This window comes from Sceloporus occidentalis, unplaced genomic scaffold (genome assembly GCF_023333645.1).
Source record: "Sceloporus occidentalis isolate IW3139 unplaced genomic scaffold, rSceOcc1.0.p SCAF_77, whole genome shotgun sequence".
NCBI classification, from domain to species: Eukaryota; Metazoa; Chordata; class Lepidosauria; order Squamata; family Phrynosomatidae; genus Sceloporus; species Sceloporus occidentalis.
In genome coordinates, this window is record NW_028317057.1 from 3,336,476 (window position 1) to 3,355,335 (window position 18,860).

Sequence of the window (18,860 nt, forward strand, 5' to 3'; positions counted from 1 at the left end):
AAAAGATAAAACTCATGTCGATTAATTTGGTCAGTAATTACATAACAGTTATGTGGGAGGCACAATAAAATCCCAACTTCTGACAAATATTTGCAAACAATGTTCTGGGATTACTTGCATGGAAAGAATTCAAAGGGTCACAGGACATTCACAAAAGAATAATAGGTCTTCTGTCTGCAGGCTGTTATATTCATTATTAATGAACCTATCAAGTCTGTGATTAACAGAGTGCAGTCCAGTGCAATTTTTTTGCCCTGGCACACAAAGGGTTAAAGCCACAGGATGTTTTTGTTTGCTTTTTTTCACAGCTTATTAATTGTAATTAACCATGTATTAAATGAGTACTTCCCTTTTTATCTTGAAATATTGGAAGTTTACATGAGCTAGTAATCATGCAGCCTTCACACCAGGTAACAATCCAAATAAATGAAATACTGTTTAAATAACAAATTCCACTTGAATTTTAAGAGACTGCTAGAGTACTGCATCTTGCATATTGGGCTTAGCAACTATTTATGTGTTCCATAAGGTTAATAAATGAATATACATTTTCTTATGGAGAGATCTAATTAATTTGAAGCCTGTTGGAACAGTGCAATTACTATTAATGATGAGGAATGCTCCCTGGAGGCTTTTCTGGTTTGTAAAATATGGAAAATTTTGACACGAGTATTATTATCCCTCTTGGGCTAAAACTGCCACTTTAATATGTGGACCGAACTATGTGGTGCCAAATGCACCCCCTTTCTTCTGACATTTTTTTTTTAATCAGGTTTATGTATTTGTTTCTTGCCCTTGGACCATGCAAAGCATAATATGTATCAGCCAATATTGTCACAGTTTAAAAAAAAAGATATCTATGTGATAAATATTGGGATGAAAGTTAAAATATATAATTTGATAAGAAGCAATCCCTTGTGACTGTGAATGTCAATATAGCACAGGAGTAATGCGGCGGTTTCTTTTTTTATGTTATAGCTTGTGCTGGGATTAGAAGGGTTAACTTTTAGCTTTCTACTCTGCATTACATTTCTTTAGATATGTGTATGTATATATATATATATCTAAATATATATAGGCCAGGTTTAAAAATGTGTGCATTGTAGCTATGCTAATACCCTGTGCATTTTTTGCTGTTGCAGTCTAGAAAACTGCATATTCCAGTTTAAACAGGTCATTTAACAGCAAATCTTGTATTTTTCATCACCGTTAACACCAATTAAGATTTAAACGGGTCATGGAATTCAGCCCATTATCCTTACTCATCTAATACCGGCTCTCTTAGATACTTGGTCCATTCATCCTCTTAAATAGCATATCATCCGTGGCTGATTGTTTTGTAAATGTGATCACCATTAGGAATAAAGTAGCCAGATTACAATAAAGGTGCTAAAACCTCCAATAGGGATTAGAAACAAACTGAAGCTCCTAAAAACCTATCTTTGGCGAAAAAGTGGAGCCATAATGCGACTGGCATTACTCATGCTCTGTGATTAGAAAGGTTAATAATAGTTTAACTTTGTGCCAACACACTCTAAACCCTGATGGTATCTGTGCTTGCAGTGATTGCAGACTGCCTCCTCCTGTTAGTACGTTTCTTCCTGCGCTAACAAGACTGTCGCTGTCTGTACTCCCTGCAGAGGAGAATGTGACCATTGCGCCTCACTGTCTCTCTCCAAATATTTTTCGCTTTCTTACATGAAAGCACGATACAAATCCTGTTAACAAGGCATTTATTTTCATTTTTATGATGGTGTAACAAAAAAATCCTTTAAATGTATGAATAACCAGCAATGTATTGTGTATTCCATGTGCTAACTGTGTGCATAGGTGGATCCAGCTGGCAGCTCAGATATTAGTTCTTCGAATGGTCATGCAACTTGCAGGGTATGCAGTTTTAGACTCTCTTGCTGTATATCAAGTTTTAACCCCTTAAGGACAATGGGCGGTCCCTAAACTCATTGAAAACAATGCATTTTAAAGGCCGTACATGTACGGGCTTTGTCATTAAGGGGTTAAGGTCAATCTATCACATTTTTATTAGAACCATCCTAAAGTTTAGGCTTGGTTTCTATGATTGCCAAGGTTGAAAAATTGGCAATCTATGTGGATTTTAAGCACCAAGTATGAAATCAAATATGTTGTGGGTGCAGCCTTTGGTACTGTCCTTTCAGTTAACCAGATCAATTCCAGATTTTGTGAGCAGTATAGCTATGGTGAAAATATTTGTAGGAACATATACAATAGGTATGAGAGTAGAATTCATGTGCATGTAAAGCAGCAATGCCACATCATACTAAATTCTGGCAACTTATTCTTTTTTTCCGCAAAATATAATTTTTCAATGGTAGCTGCAAGGCGACGCCTGTGTTAAGTGTTCTTGTGTTAAGGATGTTTTAGACCGCTTTCAGAGACAACAGAAGCTCATACCTGGACTTGAAGCAGAAAATTATCATTGATTTTTCGATTTAAAGCTGTCACGGTGGTAACTACCCCTTGCTGGTCAATCTGAAAAGTGTTTTCTTCATTTCCACTCAAAATAGCGAACGTAAAAGGTGGGCCATTGTGTGAAGAATCCTTGTCTGTGACCACCAACTGCAAAATGCTGAAACCAATTGGCTTATTTTCCTGTAAAAAAAAATAAAAAAATAATGAAAACATTAAAGTTACGTTATTATCCAACTATATATGATAGCAGAAAAAAACATGATGGTGTGCTGCTACAGTTTTTTTAGAATATTGTATAAAAATCTTGTCACAAGAAAAATGGTTCAATTCTACATACAATCAGCTTGGAGAAACACCATAGCACCAACATAAAGCCTGACAAGTACATGAGAATTATGTTTAAACTTTGTTGCCGTAACCTACATAGCGCACACCCATGCATAAATGAGCTTGTTAAGGTTTCAGAAGGGATAACAAAAACTTTGGAGTCTAAATAAAAAATGACAGAGCACGGTAAAATCCATATTTGCAAATGCTTACTTTGCTGATCCTGTAAAGTCGAAATCCTACATTAATAAAAGTACTTGGGAGAATTGCTTGTTAGTCACTATTGTGCAAAACCTGATGCCAAACCAATTTACATTTTTCTATAACAAAAGCTCAGGTGAGGAAAAAATTAGCCCTTAGCATTTTTTTCATAATAAGGCAATACAGACTAGCCAATGCAAAGCTTCATGTGTCTGAGGAATCAGAACAGCATTACCCCTTGAATGATATATATATATATATATATATATATATATATATGTATATATATATAGTCCAAGGAGGACATATGTTCAATTCTAGTCCTTGAAGAGAGAAGATTTGCATCATTTTAAGGTCTACTTAATGTGCTGTTTTACCTAACTTCAACAACGTTGTAATTAAATTGAGTATTAGAAACAATTCCTAATACTGCTGGATGCTCAAAAAGTTTCCATAAAACATTTTTATGGGAATGCTTCATTGTCATGTTAAAAATAGAGAATGATAGGTTGCTTCCATACAAACTTAAATAATCTAGGTTGTTTAGGAAAGAAAAAAAAATGACCATAAAGATAATTTGCTTGACATACTACAGATCGCAATGTTTGGTTTAACTGGGACATCATCCTTGTCAGAATATCATCACGCCTGAGTGGGTTAAGAGTTCACAACCCATCATTCTTGCTCAGTCAAGTGGATTTGCTTAATTTTTTTGTACAGCCAGTGCCTAGCAGTGGGCCGGTGCCAAACCATCTAGCATTGTCAGGTGAAATACTGGCCTTTCTGTAATGGAGAAAACTCCTAAATCTGTAGTCCACAGCATGGTCAGGCTTTAATATCCCATTAACCACTGATATATAAAAGTTGTCTCACATACAAAAATCTGTTAAAACAAGGCATGGCATGGAGATTCAATCCCAACCATGGAACTGCGGACTACAGATTTAGGAGTTTTCTCCATTAAAGAAAAGCCAATATTACAACTGACTATGTTAGATGCTTTGCTCCACTGCTAGCTAGCACACAAGCCATTGGGGTGCTATCTGAGGGATACTCAAAACAGGGACAACATTTACAGGATTATTTGGCTAGATGAGTCAAATTTTTTAAAATGTAATCTCACAGATTTAACTGCAGATATTGCAGTGGCACTTTGGCAGGAGAAGCCTAGGGGAATGACCTTGTATAATGCACAGATTATGTTATGAATTTACCAGCGAATAAACCCTGTAGTTAAAAAAATACTAGTATGTATCTATATCGGTGTTATGTGTTTTTAAGAGCAGTCGAGGACAGACTTCAACCCAAATAAGAGATACGTGCCTTGCTTTCATAAAGTCAGCTACATTTCTAGGTCTCGAACAACTGCAAACCGATCATTTAAACATATATATATATATATATAAAGACAGTCCCAAAGCAGTGACAGACTAGAACGACTGGGGAAAATATAAGCTGCTGGGCTGGGTTAACGCATAGCTACGCTACAGTGTGCATTATTTTTATATATGTCTGGTTAGAGAAACCATCGGGCCATCATGGTTACGTTTACTCAAAAGTGACTCTGTTAGATCTTAAATCAATGGGAGCTATTGTTTAATTTAAATACTAGCCCATGTAAATCAATAATTCAGTAATATGGTGAAAGACTCATATTAATTATTTGTATGAAGGATTGTTTATCCCGTTTGATTACTGTTCAGTTTGACCCTGGTTTTGAAGTTCTGCGACACTGATAAAGGCCATGTTTACACAGCACTTGCTTTCATCCTGGATTTTTCTTTCCTCATCTGTCATATTTTGACACAAGCACTTTCTCTTGCATAAAACTCTCTCTGGATGTGACCTAACTCTTTGTGAGCCAGGGGAGTGCATAATCTATTATAATGTTTTCCAAAGGTTTTGCCAGAAAAGTAAACTGTGCATTGTAAAGAAGGAGAGGAATATCTGCAAACAAGAAGCAACCTTAGCAAGCAACATTAACTCACAAGTTGATGGCAAGCTGGGATAAAAGGTAAACTGCAAGTCATCCCTGTACAAAGCATTAAAACAATCTAAAATAATGAATTAGAAGGAAAAAAGGCAGATCCTATTAACCAAAAGTTTGATGATCTCTCCTCCTTCCCATAGTCCATGTGAAGAGGGGTGGGGAGCAATTAAGAAATTGTACAGAGTCCACCTATACCTCCCTGATATTCTCAATAGCAAATGGGTTAAATATGAGAAATAAACATATGGAAGACATAGACATAACAATTATATACTGTTAATGCCCCCCAATCACACATGCGCAATGGATCATTGGGGTAGGGTCATGGTTGGATTTAAAACTACTTGTACTTCCATAACTTTGATGAATGGTAACTATCCAAATTTTCACCTCTTTTGATATATAACACAAATACTCTGTTGTTCAGAATTGTTTGCTCGTCCTCATGGCAGTTTAAAAAAGAAGAAAACCATTGATTCAATAAAGAAAGGGTGCTGTATTTTTTTTCTAACATACTGTTTACATTTAACCGAAGTTTATGAAGAATGTTAATATTGAATAATAATTGTACTCTTATGGAAGCTGCTTTTTAATATATTAGAAGAATCTGAAATTGTTTTGAAGCTCACCTGTATAATAAGGCTATAATTCTCTTGTGAGAAAATTGGTGGGTTGTCATTGACATCGGATACATCAATGTTAATAGTCGTGGTGTTTAGTTTGGGTGGATTTCCATTATCTTCTGCTTGAACAGTTAAAGTATATCCGGAAATCTATACAAAAGGATAGGGAAAAAAAATCAATTACAAGACATTCCGGCCAAAATTATGAGTTTATTTCTGTGATGAAAGGGAGACATAAATCTTGAGTATTAAGAAGAAAACCAATTAATTCCTCAACAACCCAAGCTTCAATTCTTGTTTTAGTAGTGTTTCTTAGATAATTGCTAAGAATAAAAGTTTAATATGACTCACCTTTTCTCTATCTAAAAGTTTATTCACTTTGACTTCTCCTCTTACTGGATCAATGAGAAATGTATTCCCTTGGTTGCCATCCATAATTGAGTAGTGTATGTGACTGTTCAAAGGTCCATCAGCATCATCAGCAACAACCTAGATAAAAGCCCATTTCATTTGACACATGTAACAGATTACAAGTGAACGAGTAATTCCTACTCATATCCCAGTTCTAACTTATGAAGACAACTTCCCACTGGGCATATTCCCTTCGTTTCAAAGTTACCTTAATGCCGCCTCCTCCGAGTGAAAAAAAAGGTAAAGCTAAAATACCTGGGGGAACATACTACCTTGTATTATACCTTACAGTAAAAACAGGTGTGCATGACAATGTGACTATTTAACCTTTACAAGAAAAAGGAGAACAAATTATGCAGCTATGGAAGCTCATAACGCTTTAAGAGAGACTAAAATATGTATTTCAAAATATGTATGCAAAATACTAAATAGACGTAAATTAACATGAGAAAACAGTAATGGATAATGTATAGCATAATAAACAAATACTAAGTCTCCAAGTATTTGGAAATATGTTTAAAATTCTATCCTTTGAAAGCCAATATAAGAAAAATTTACCGTAAGAACAGACTGTCCAGACACTGCATCTTCACCGACAACAGCCGTGTATGTGCTGTGGCTAAAAACCGGGGAATTGTCATTGACGTCGGTTACATTGATGTTCACTGATGCAACATCACTAAGAGGTGGCGTTCCCCCATCTGTGGCTTCTACTGTCAAGTAATACTCAGGAGACGTTTCATAGTCCAGACTTTCAATGATAAATATCATCCCTGTGAAAATGGAAAGTATTAATGAGAAAGGTTACAAGAAAACAAATCGACAATTAAAGTTTTCTTTTCTAACTATTAGCCATGTAACCAAAACACATTATATATTACAGTAGAAAATATTGCCATGCAAAACCAATAAAAAATATTTGGTACAACCTTGATTGCATGGAACTAAAATACACAAAATATAAAAGCCATTCAGGGGTACCCATCAGTTTCACAGTAACCTTGTACACGTCTTGTACTTATATGCAGTATCTACCACATTAACAGGTCTTCATGAGTTATGATTGCAGAATGCTTTCTACTACTCCATGGAGCCACACATTAGCTTTAAATGTTTGTACCATGTCACTGTGACAAAATGGCATCATACAATTTTACCCCTGTTAATTATGAATGACTGAAAAAATTACAAAATATTTACCTGTAACTGGATTTATACTAAATTTTCCATGTTCGTTGCCACTGATTATTTTATATGAGATTTCTGCATTGACTTCTATATCCCTGCTAGTAGCATATACTTGAAGCACTTCGGTTCCAACAGCAATATCTTCTGATAGAGTTGCACCATATTCTCGGTGTTCAAACACAGGGGGGTTATCGTTGATATCCAAGACCGATACGACTACACTTGCAACAGAAGAAAGCTTTCGAGGTAATCCTTGATCTGTGGCTCTGACTGTCAGGGTATAAACTGCCTGTGATTCCCGATCCAGCATTTTCTCCAAACTAATTATTCCAGACAACTCGTCAATTGAGAATTGACCTTCTGCCGAGTTGACTAATGAATATTGCACCTTATGATTAAGTCCTACAATACAAACCACAAAAGTTAATTTAAATATATAATGTGGAGATGCTCCTCACATTTAATCAAAAGCCATCAGTAAAAAAAAAAAAGCATTATTAAAATATTTTCAGCAATTTACATATAAAGCCTTAAAATGCTAAAAAAAGGATAAATCTGACATTTTAAAACATTAATGTTGTTAATGCCAAACCATTAAGCAAAACTATAGCAATTAGGTTGTGTTGTGTTTTATTGACAAGCAATTTACTTCAAGAACTAGATAAATAACATGCCACAAAGGCAGATCACATTATTTAAGTTTATTTTGAAATATTGGTGTTTCCCACAGTGCTGGATGGACATAAAAGTAAAAGTGCACAAATAGTCAGCGCTGGTACATCTGAAGGAAACTTAGCTCACAAATACTGCACGGATTGTTTTGTTTTCCAGTGCAGGCATATCACGTCTTCAATTCATTATTAAATGGGATATAACTGGACTTGCACCTTAAATTTTCTATAAATATATACATACCTGCATCAGCATCGATAGCCTGCACTCTCGTCAGTGGCGTTTTGGGCTCCGTGTTTTCAAACACAGTAACAGTGTAGGGATCCGAAGAGAATTCAGGAGCATTGTCATTTATATCTTCTAAGGTCAACTCGACATCCGCCTGGCAGAACCTGCCACCTCCATCGGAGGCTTTTACCCATAGATGGTATACTTCCTGAATCTCGCGATCAAGAGGCGATGATGTTTTCAGCTCACCTTATGGAAAAATAAACGGTGGTAATGGTAAGATGAATGCCAGCAGAAAAGCTCTGAGTAACGTTTAAAGTATGAGGTGGAAACATAGTGTAAACTGAGTGTGTGGATAGCCCATGATAATGCTTTGGGAATTCAGGCTTAAAACCACAACTCTCCTAAAAACTCTTCTGCTAAGTCCAGTTTTAGGGAATAACCTCTGTAATGTACTTCTAACCCCACCTGTCGTCTCATCTGCATATGCAGTGCTTTCTTTTCTCTAATAATGCTTTCCATTAAGCCATGACAAGGAAAGGACGGGAGGCACCTTTTGCTTGCTTTATTTTTTATTTGTTTTTATTTTTAAAACCTAATGTGATGATAACCTACTATTCCACTGAATACACTTTAGTATCAGAGCAATGAGTTGATAGTTTCCTCTCTGGATATGCAATGCTTACAAGTGGGAGGTTAGTGGCACAAGCCCATAGAAGCAGAATGATGAGATCATTCTAAATGATTGTAAATGTTTAACTTCCTACAAAGCACCACCCACGTAAACGCATGGGAAATCTTCCTACATAGCAGAGAATTCCAATTTCACAAGAGAATTTTGAGTTAGGGCCAGAATTACGTCTCCCTAAACAGCCATCCCAAGGACTTTATTTTTCTAGAGCTTTAAAATTATACCAAATCAGGTATGGGGAAAAATGACAATTCTGTCTTCTTAACTTTCTGAATAATTGCAGTCTAATCCCAGCTATGCTATACAGAATGGTTCAATTGAATGATTATTCATATAGTAGTTGATTTGCATTGTATCTCTAAAACAAATTTAAAATTATACATTTAGTTATTTGATGGATAACAAATGTCCAAACCCATCACTCCCCTAAGATAGATGACAATGAGAACAGCATCAGATTTAATGGGGTTTTTCCTAGTTTCCGGTATATCTAGGGCTCTGTAGCTATTCATTACAATCTGGGTAACATAATGACCAAAAGAAGAGTTTACATAAGCAGAATTGTTGTGTGACTATTGAATTTATGTTCTGATGACATTTAAACAACAGTGAAATGTCCATCTTGATAAATTATAACATGAGATCAAACTATATGGCCAACAAGCTGGATAACTAGTTATACGCAGAAGTTAACTGCATTTTCTAAACTGACCTGTGGGTCACATACACACACCCTAACACTTTTATTAACAATAATGTTTATTGCTAAATGAGAATCAGGAATTGATAGGTTCAGAGCATTTTTTTTTCTTGAAAGTTTGGCAATGTTAAAACATTTGCTGTGATTCTGAATCTTCTCTACATCACTCTTTTATACATACATAGATAATACCTGCATTTCTAAAGGGCTCTTTAATAATATAACAGAAAACATTCGCAAAAGACAGTTCATGAAGTTGCTTAAATTGGTGAAATCTGTGACATCATCCTCTGATACTATATGCAAATTTCCCATGCAGCCAGAGCACGACAGTCAGTCACGACTCGGGTTGAATAAACACTACCCATGAAGCATTATTTTAATATCCATTTTATCATAGTCTGAAAATTTATGGCATTAATATAATTGTTGCAATTATGTGACTATTCTTGCAGCTAGGTCGGGCTTTTGCCTCCCGAAAAGAATTAAAAGTAATGAGTTCAGTAAGAGATAATTAAAAGGTTAAACCTAAGCATATTTAATTTATTTAAATGCAGGAACTATTCAATGTTCAAGAGCTTACCTGTAATTGCATGGAGGTGGAAATTCTCTGCACCTGGTCCGTGCAAAGTATAAGTGATCTCTGCATTAGAGCGAATGTCAGCATCGTTTGCCGAAACCTGCAGAATTATTTTACCGGGAAGAGCATCTTCTGTGACGGTTTCAGCATGTAAATTCTATAGGGAAAAGAAATAAATGTATTTATATTCATTTATAATATATATAGATATATATATACATATATACATATATACACAAAAACATGTTCCACAATCAATAAACCACCTGTATCATTTAAAGGTATATTCCAATGTGCCATGCAGTCTTACCAATGAAGAATGCATATTAAAGTACTTTGTATGTACTTTTAAAGAATGATTTATTTTACTGATCTATTGCAAACCGCCTAGGTATCCCGCTGAGCTAAGAACAACACTAGATAACTTAGAATAATGGGCTTAACCCCTTAAGGACCAGGCTGGTTTTTTTTTTTTAACTTTTTGTACCCTTTGGGAGGCTGTTTTTAGTCATTTTCTAGACGCTCATTTAGTGTACCCACACAAGTTATATATTTCAGGACAAGAAGGGCTTTCTTCAGATACCATTTTTTTGATCATATTATCTAATTTTCAATTTCTCAGTTTTATTTGGAAAATATTTTACTCATCCAAAAAAGCTAATGATAAAAACCTGCTAAATAGATTCTACTATTTGTTTAGAAATACCCAAAGTTTTTATGTTTTTTCGCTTTATTCTGCAAGTTATTGGGGAATAAGTGCAAGTAGCGTTTTGCTATTTCAAAACTATTTTTTTCAAAATCTGGTCATTCTGCCCCATGTGCTATTTCGGGTATCTTTGAAGCTGGCCAAGGCAATTTACCCCATCAAACCATATATTTTTGAAAAGTAGACACCACAAGGTATTTCAAATGCTGGTATATTAACCCTTTCCATGCACTAATTCTACAACCACCCTTTGTCAAACTTTGTAGTAGTAATTCATTTTGTGGGTTTTTTTAATCACAAAATTTGCGATACAGGTATGGATTTACAGCTCGCGGTATACATCACTTTCAAACAAGACCCCAAAATGTGTTCAGCAATATCTCCCGAGTACAGCGATAACCCCATGCATGGGTTTGTCGGGTTGGGAGGTAAAACGCCACATTTAGGGATTGCGCATTTTTTAACTTGGAACTTTTACGTTGGGTCCTACTGCCCCCATGTCCTAATAGGGCCATCTTTCCATGTCAAGATTTTTGGGAAGATATAGCGCTAATTTTAGCACTTGCTCATAATAATAAACTTTTTTTTTTATTTTATTCTTTTTGGACTTTTTTTTTTACATTTTGCTGGAACTGGATGGTTCATCTAATTTTTTTTAGCATTTAATTTTTTTAAAATATATTTAGTAATCACATTGTGATTAGAAAGCTGAGTCCATTGACTTGCATGTTGAATGTAGTACCTGTATTCAACCTGCAGATTAAGCCAGAGCTCTCAAGAGGGTCTGGAGACCCTCTAGTGAACTTTTCCAACTTTGTTAATTTTTTTAAAGCACGTGCCGCGAGTGGCAAACTCATCCCAGCATGTCCTGGGGTGAGTGTTGATCGCCTCCTAAACTCTTAAAACGGGGCATCCGCCGCCATACAGTGTATGGCAGATGTTGACGCCCCGGGGAGGGGCCTAATATGGCCCCTGATGCCGATCTCGGTGTTGCTTAACGCCTCGACATCAAGCAAGACCGTTTAAGCTTGTTGAATGAAATGACATGCCAGGCACGTCATTGGTCGTCACCTGACCGTTTTTGCGAGACATGCCTGACACGTCAATGGCCGTTAAGGGGTTAATAAAGCATTCAAAATATAAAAACAATAAAACATATGGCTCTTGTAAGTTTAAGCACAACATTGTCATATTTTGATATATATATATATATATATATATATATATATATATATAAAATAACTATTTACCGATTGCGAGGTTCACCATCACAGTTTTCTTTGCTACATGAAACAACAAATACACAAATAGTTCTATACACACAAAGCCTCAGGATGCTTACCTTGTCACACACAGGACTATTGTCATTGGCATCAAGGACTTTGACTTCCACTACAGCCTTGCTTGCAAAAGTTCCATCTGTTGCTGTTATGTTCAGAAGATAATTGTCTTTCACTTCCCTGTCTAGTGGCCTTTTCACATAGACTTTACATTCATGCTGCATGTTTTCAATGGCAAATTGACCAAGCGGATCTCCTCCTAAAGTAGCAAAAAAACCCAACAAATGTAACACTGTGTGCAGCGGGGTATAAAATATGCATAGCTATATCTAAAAACAGAAGGTTAATCTCCAGATGCAATGATGATTGGTAAATATCATTTGTAATGGTTCAGAATAACGAGAGTTGTAGTTCTACAAGAGATAGAACCCCTGATTAGGTGTCAGGGCTAACATCCTCAGCCAGAGTGGTAGTTCAAGAAAACATATGCCGTACTTGCAGTACAGAAAGTGTGTTGTTTTTTTATTATTTTGTTATAGTATTTATTTTCCTAATAGTGCTAATAACTATATTGAATTAAATGCAATTGTTATGAAATTGCTTCAAGTGCCATAATATTTTCAACCAATTCAACAAAAGGGTATTGAACCTACGTTTCAAAAGAGCTAAATTCCACTTCAAACAAATGTACTTTTAAAAAGTTGACATTTACGAAGGTTGTATCCATAAAATATAACCCAATGCAAAAATGCATTTGTGGCACAATTAAACTTAATTTGATGGAGAAGGCACCATTATGCTCTTAATAAATAAACAAACTGCTTATATTTTAAAAGGAATCTCAATATTCTATCAAGTTACTTAAATGTACTTGCCTGTGATATAGTAGGTGACCTCTTTGTTTATCTCTTCCAAGTCTTCATCTGTGGTACTCACAATGGCAATCACACCACCAGGTGGGTCATCTTCACTTACTGTTCCTTTATAGATTTCAGCAGTAAATCGAGGTGGGTTGTCATTCACATCTATAACTGTTACATCAACCACAGAAGTAGAGGACAGAACCTTATCACCATGATCATACGCAATGACAATAATGCTGTATTTGTTGTTTTTCTCATGGTCAAGTTCACCCAGAGTGCTGACCCATCCAGTTTCCAAATCCACCGAGAAAAGTTGTTTAATTTCCTGTGGTTCTTGCAAATCTGCCAGTATATATGAAACACGCCCATTGGAGCCTGAATCAAGATCAACTGCTTTTACTTGCACAACCTTTGTGCCTCCAGGAAGATTTTCAGCGATGATTGTTTCATACGGATTTGCCTCAAAAATTGGTTTATTGTCATTAACATCTTTGACTTGAACATTGACATCTACAGAGTAAACCATGTCTTGTTCGTCATGAACATTTCGAGCCATAACTGAGAACTGGTACCATTTTGTTGTTTCGTGGTCTAAAGCTTTCTCAAGTTTTAATCGGCCATTTTGTTTGTCAATAACAAAAATGTCCTCAACATTACTTTCAGGTGTATTTCCTTTCACCAGAGAATACATTATGGGATAGCTGCTTTCTGCTTTCATGACATCAAGTTCTGTACCTATCGCAGCATCCTCTGAGATACTTAACGTATAAAATGGTTCTGAAAATTTTGGCAACATCACTTCAGGTGGGATAATCTTAATGAAGACAGGGGCAATCGATTCTCTTGAAGGGGATCCTCCATCAGTAGCCTTAACAAAGAATGAATAGACTTCATTTTCTAAACCAACCAAGCTTTCCTTTGTAGAAATGGTGCCAGAAAATGGATTGATTTCAAAATTTTCTTCAACAGTTTCAGATTTTGCTTCAATGGAATAAGATATATCGGCGTTGGCTCCCTCATCACAATCAGATGCTGTGACTTTTACAACTGTTGATCCCCGTGGTACATTGGATGCAATGCTTACTTTGTACTCGGTGGAGCGGAATCTTGGATCATTATCATTATAATCTGTAAGTATAACATTAACAGTGCAGAAGCCAACTTTTCCTCCAGTATCCTTTGCCATTATACTTATAGGGATTACCTTGTTGGTTGGGTTTTCACGGTCAGGCCTTTCTGTAGTAAACAACTGGCCTCTTTCATTAATGTAGAAATTGTCTTTTGCAAACTCATTAAGAATATGGTAACTGATCTGCCCATACAGCCCTTTGTCCTCATCAACAGCTTTAAGTTCCGTAACAAGGGTATGCACTGGAGAATTTTCAGAAAGCTCCACTTCATATTCATTTTGTCCAAAACTAGGGCTATATAAGTTGGCAAACATTACAGCAACGCGAACCTGGGCTGAACTTCTGAAAACGCCATCCGAAACAGACACATTTAGGGTGTAAAGTGGATGCAGAGCTGATTTCCGTAAGTTAGAAACTGTTATTATACCACTTTTACCATCAATGACAAAATTCATATCCTCATTCCCAGAAAGTATAGAATATTCAAGTTTTTCAGTATCTGAATGATCAGGATCTGTTGCTTTAACGCAAGTGACAAAGTGTCCACGTCTAGCAAGCTCACTAAATTTAGCTTCATAAAGTTGTTGGGTGAATGAAGGTGGGTTATCATTAATATCAGTTATGCTAACCTTTACTATGGTGTCACTGCTTAAGGGAGGAACACCATTGTCAACAGCCCTTATTAATAAACTATACTCTTGGAACTCCTCATAATCCAAAGACTTTGTTGTTACTATGACTCCACTGACTCTGTCAATGTGAAAATACTGGGAAGCATTGCCATTGTTCCCAACCAGTTCATAGGAAATAGCATTATTCTGTTCAGAATCCGCATCTACAGCATATACTTGCACAACAGATGTCCCAATTATGGATGCCTCAGACAAGGTGGCAGCATATGCTTTCTCTTTGAACACTGGTTTATTATCATTGACATCCTCCAAGATAATGTCAACAAAAACTTCGGCATGTGCTCCCGTTAGGGAGTCCGTGGCTCGCACTCTTAGTTTATAGGCTGGATGGGATTCAAAATCAAGGGGAGCAAAAACATTTATGATGCCAGTGTTAAAGTTGATATTAAATTGACTGAATGGATCACCATCTGTGATACTGTAAATGATTCGAAGCCCTTCTGGACTATTGGCTTGTACATGGACCACAGGGCTGTGAAGCTGGGCATTTTCAGCTATTTCGGCACTATAAAAAGGTTTTTCAAAAACTGGCATGGCTTTATTCATTACTGTAATTGAGACAGTAGCTTCAGCAAAAAATGATGGGTTTCCGCCATCTTTTGCTACTACGGTTATAAAATATTCCTTATTAAATGCATCAGGATCAAACATCTTTTTTATAGAGATCTCACCACTTGGTCCAATCTGAAAGTTCTGGGAATGCTCTTTTAAGGAATAGCGTATTTCTCCATTTTCGCCAATATCTCGATCCACGGCCGTTACATGTCTTATAACATGACCCACTTCAGCATCTATCTGTACCATTGCATAATAAGGGAGGTTAACAAAAACAGGGCTGTTATCATTTACATCTTGTATGGTTAATCTCACCAAAACATGTGCAAGTCTTGGAGGAATATGCTCATCTGTGACTTCCACCACTAATTCAAATAACTCCTGCTGTTCACGATCAAATGGTATTCCAGTAGTTGACAATACACCAGATGTATGACTAACTTTAAATCTAACATCTGGGTTAAGAATTCGGTAGAACAAGGGTTCATTAATACGGTTGCCAACCGGACTAATAATAGTCAAAGTTTTTACTTGAGTTTCATTTTCCTGCACTTCTGCAGTGTACAAACGTTGAGTGAATTTCAGTGGACTTTCTTTGCTTTCCTTCACATTAATCTTAACTGATGCAAGGCTTGAAAATTTACCATCAGAGGACCGTACAGTCAATTCATATCTGCTTCTTAATGGGTTTGTGCTTTGAACAGTTATAATTCCGTTAAGGGGATTAATTGCAAATTTTTCTCCAATGTTCCCTTCAACAATGGAATACATGAGCTCTGAAAAGGATCCAGAGTCGTCATCTGTTGCATTCACTGTAATAACCCTGACTCCTTTGTATGTTGGTATCAAAAGTGAGGCTTCATAGACATCTCTTGTGAAAACCGGTGGACAGTCATTGATATCAAGCACGTATATGGTAACATTAGCAGCACGCTCTGCAAATAAACGCGGATAACCCATATCGTGTACCTGTACTGTAAAATGGAATATGTTTGTCTGTTCATAATCTAGACTTGCTAACGTACGTATTGCACCAGTGCTAGAGTCAATAGCAAAATATTTGCGGACAGACGGTTCAACAATCTGATAAACAAGCAGAGCATTTGATTCTCTGTCATCATCAGTGGCCCGTATTACTAACGGAACATTCTCCTCCGTGAGGACAACACTGTTAGGTGATGCAGACTCACTAATAAGACCTTTGTATTCAATTTGCACAAAAACTGGAAAATTGTCATTCTCATCTCTAACATGTATGACAACAGTGGTGTTTGTTGACAATCCAGCCATATTTGTTGCTTGAACAGTAAGTACATAAGAAGGAAGTGTTTCAAAGTCTAGTTGCTTCTGAGTAATAAGGATGCCAGAGCTGGGATTGATATCAAATGAATTCCCTATGTTTCCATCCTTTATCTCATATACTACAGAGGACTGACTGCGGATGGAGAGCAGTTGCACAAAAGTACCAATGCGAGCAGCTTCACTAATTTCGGCAGAAAACTCTTTCGTCGTGAATCTGGGTGCTGCGTTATCAGAAATTGTAACAGTAATATATACTGATACTATTTGGCTCATTGGAGGAACCCCACGATCTGAAGCTTTGATGACCAGTTCGTACTGACTGTTGACTGTGCGATCAAGTTCTTTTGCAGTCTTAATAATTCCCATAACTGGATCAATTGTAAAAGCGTTTGCTGTGTTCCCTAGAGGAGAAAAAAAAAAAAAAAAAAAGAAAGTATGAGAAAATGTATTGCAAAACAACACAATAATGCCAACATACTCTTGGTACACACCAATGAAACCTGAAAGCTTCAAAATTAACTATTTCAAATGTAATATGTTGGAGTTTGTTTTAGGCAAGAAATGCATTGATTAGACTATAACCAATGCATTTTTCAGACTATATATGAAACGTTACCACCGACAATATACTTGATTGGTAATATTCCTGCATTATGTTTAGATATAAGAGAAATATGGGGACATCTCCGGAGGGTTCATTCACCATTCAAAAATGGCCTTCTAATACGTTTAGTTAAAAAAAAAAATATTGGCAAAGGTTTTTCAAAATACCATAAAGCATAGTTTTTTTTTCTTAATTGCAACAATGAAACTTCAGAGTAGAGGACTGCATTGGAAGGCGGGTACCGCGGGTACGGGCGGTCTTTCTGGGGCTGCGGGTGGGAGCGGGCGGTCAGGCACTGTACCTGCGTGTCCCGGTAATCCCGCACAGTCCCGCAAGGATGCCTTCTCGCTGCTCCATTACAGTGTCTCCTATCTTGCTCCGCCCATGAACGAGGCAGAGTCACGTGATGTGACGTCTCTTCCTGTGACTCCGCCTTGTTCCTGGGCGGAGCAAGAGAAGAAACGCTGTGAGGGAACAACTCGAGGGCAGCCTTGCGGGACTGCGCGGGAAATCAAGTAAGGAGGCGGGCATGATTGGCCACAAATGTGGCGGGAGCGGGCGGGATTGGCCACAAATGTGGCAGGAGCGGAACACCCACATTGCGGGAGCGGGATTCAAAACAACGGGAGTGGGCGGGAGCGGGATTCAAAAAGCAGTCCCGCTCAGGGCTCTACTTCAGAGGTCCACTTGAGGTGCTTAAAATCAAAAATATGCTATTACATACCTCTTAGAGAAGAAAATGTGATTATAACAGTCTGGTTACACAGTGTGTATTTGAGCTGGCTGATGAAAAGTAAGTGATGTGTGTTAACAAGGGGCTATTTGCAATGAATTCTACTTTAAGGATATAATTAGGTTCTTTCAGCAAATTTTTAAAATTAAAAAGAAGATTGTCAGAGAGAGAGAAATGTTTTTATACAATCAATAGAGACAGAGATCTCCTCTTGTGAGTTGGTGGATGGTAAGACCCCTGCATGCTTAGTTTCAAACACTCTGTCATTCTTAGAATAGAACATTAAAGAGCTGGGGAAATATTGCAAACATTTCAGGAATCCCTCTGCTATTCTGCATGAATGACGGAGCATTATAATTTATTCCTCCCAAAGATTGAATGGAAAAATCTGACATTTAAAGACATTTGCACTGCTGAAAAATACGATTGATATTAACCCATCTAAGGCCCTAAGCTCTGAAGTCCACAAACTTTCTTTACCTCTTGTAATTTTCCTCTATGTCTTAGCTTCGTCATTATTTGTGCAGTACTGCATATGTCGACAAAATGTGCAATAGAATTCTTCATTTTGTTCTATCAACAATTAAAGTGTTAAGTAGAACTGATGTTTCAGCATCAGTCATAATTTTTCTCAGAACTCGAAACAAAAATAAGGCTGGCCGGTCAATACTACCAAAGTATTTAAAGTCCCCAATCAACCTTCAAACAGTTCCTTAAACGCTGTGAAATAATTAATGCGCCAAAATTGGTATATAAGGTAGGAAGACCAGACGTCCCCGGCAATATGCAAGGGTCTCAAGATTCTAAGCTTGGCTATCGCCACCTAATGTATCGGTTTGTCTTAGTCTGTCAAGTCTCGTCATACCCCTTGAATATATGTATTGTATTAAGCTCTGTGTAAATTGTTGGCGCTATAGAAATAAACGATAATAATGA

The 18,860-nt window shown here is 36.8% G+C and overlaps 1 protein-coding gene across 4 annotated transcripts in view; it reads right to left on the reverse strand.

Moving 5' to 3' along the window:
* Positions 1–18,860, reverse strand: part of LOC149285585 (protocadherin Fat 1-like) — a 92,533-nt gene that overhangs the window by 16,095 nt on the left and 57,578 nt on the right. For all 4 annotated transcript variants that reach the window (XM_089495150.1, XM_089495149.1, XM_089495148.1 and 1 more), the window contains 9 exons: positions 12,921–16,988; positions 12,108–12,304; positions 10,063–10,216; positions 8,104–8,337; positions 7,201–7,590; positions 6,559–6,773; positions 5,941–6,078; positions 5,596–5,739; positions 2,431–2,628 (listed from right to left, as the gene is read on the reverse strand). In XM_089495150.1, coding sequence (XP_089351276.1) covers positions 2,431–2,628; positions 5,596–5,739; positions 5,941–6,078; positions 6,559–6,773; positions 7,201–7,590; positions 8,104–8,337; positions 10,063–10,216; positions 12,108–12,304; positions 12,921–16,988 — 5,738 coding nt within the window. The remainder of the gene's footprint in view (positions 1–2,430; positions 2,629–5,595; positions 5,740–5,940; positions 6,079–6,558; positions 6,774–7,200; positions 7,591–8,103; positions 8,338–10,062; positions 10,217–12,107; positions 12,305–12,920; positions 16,989–18,860) is intronic.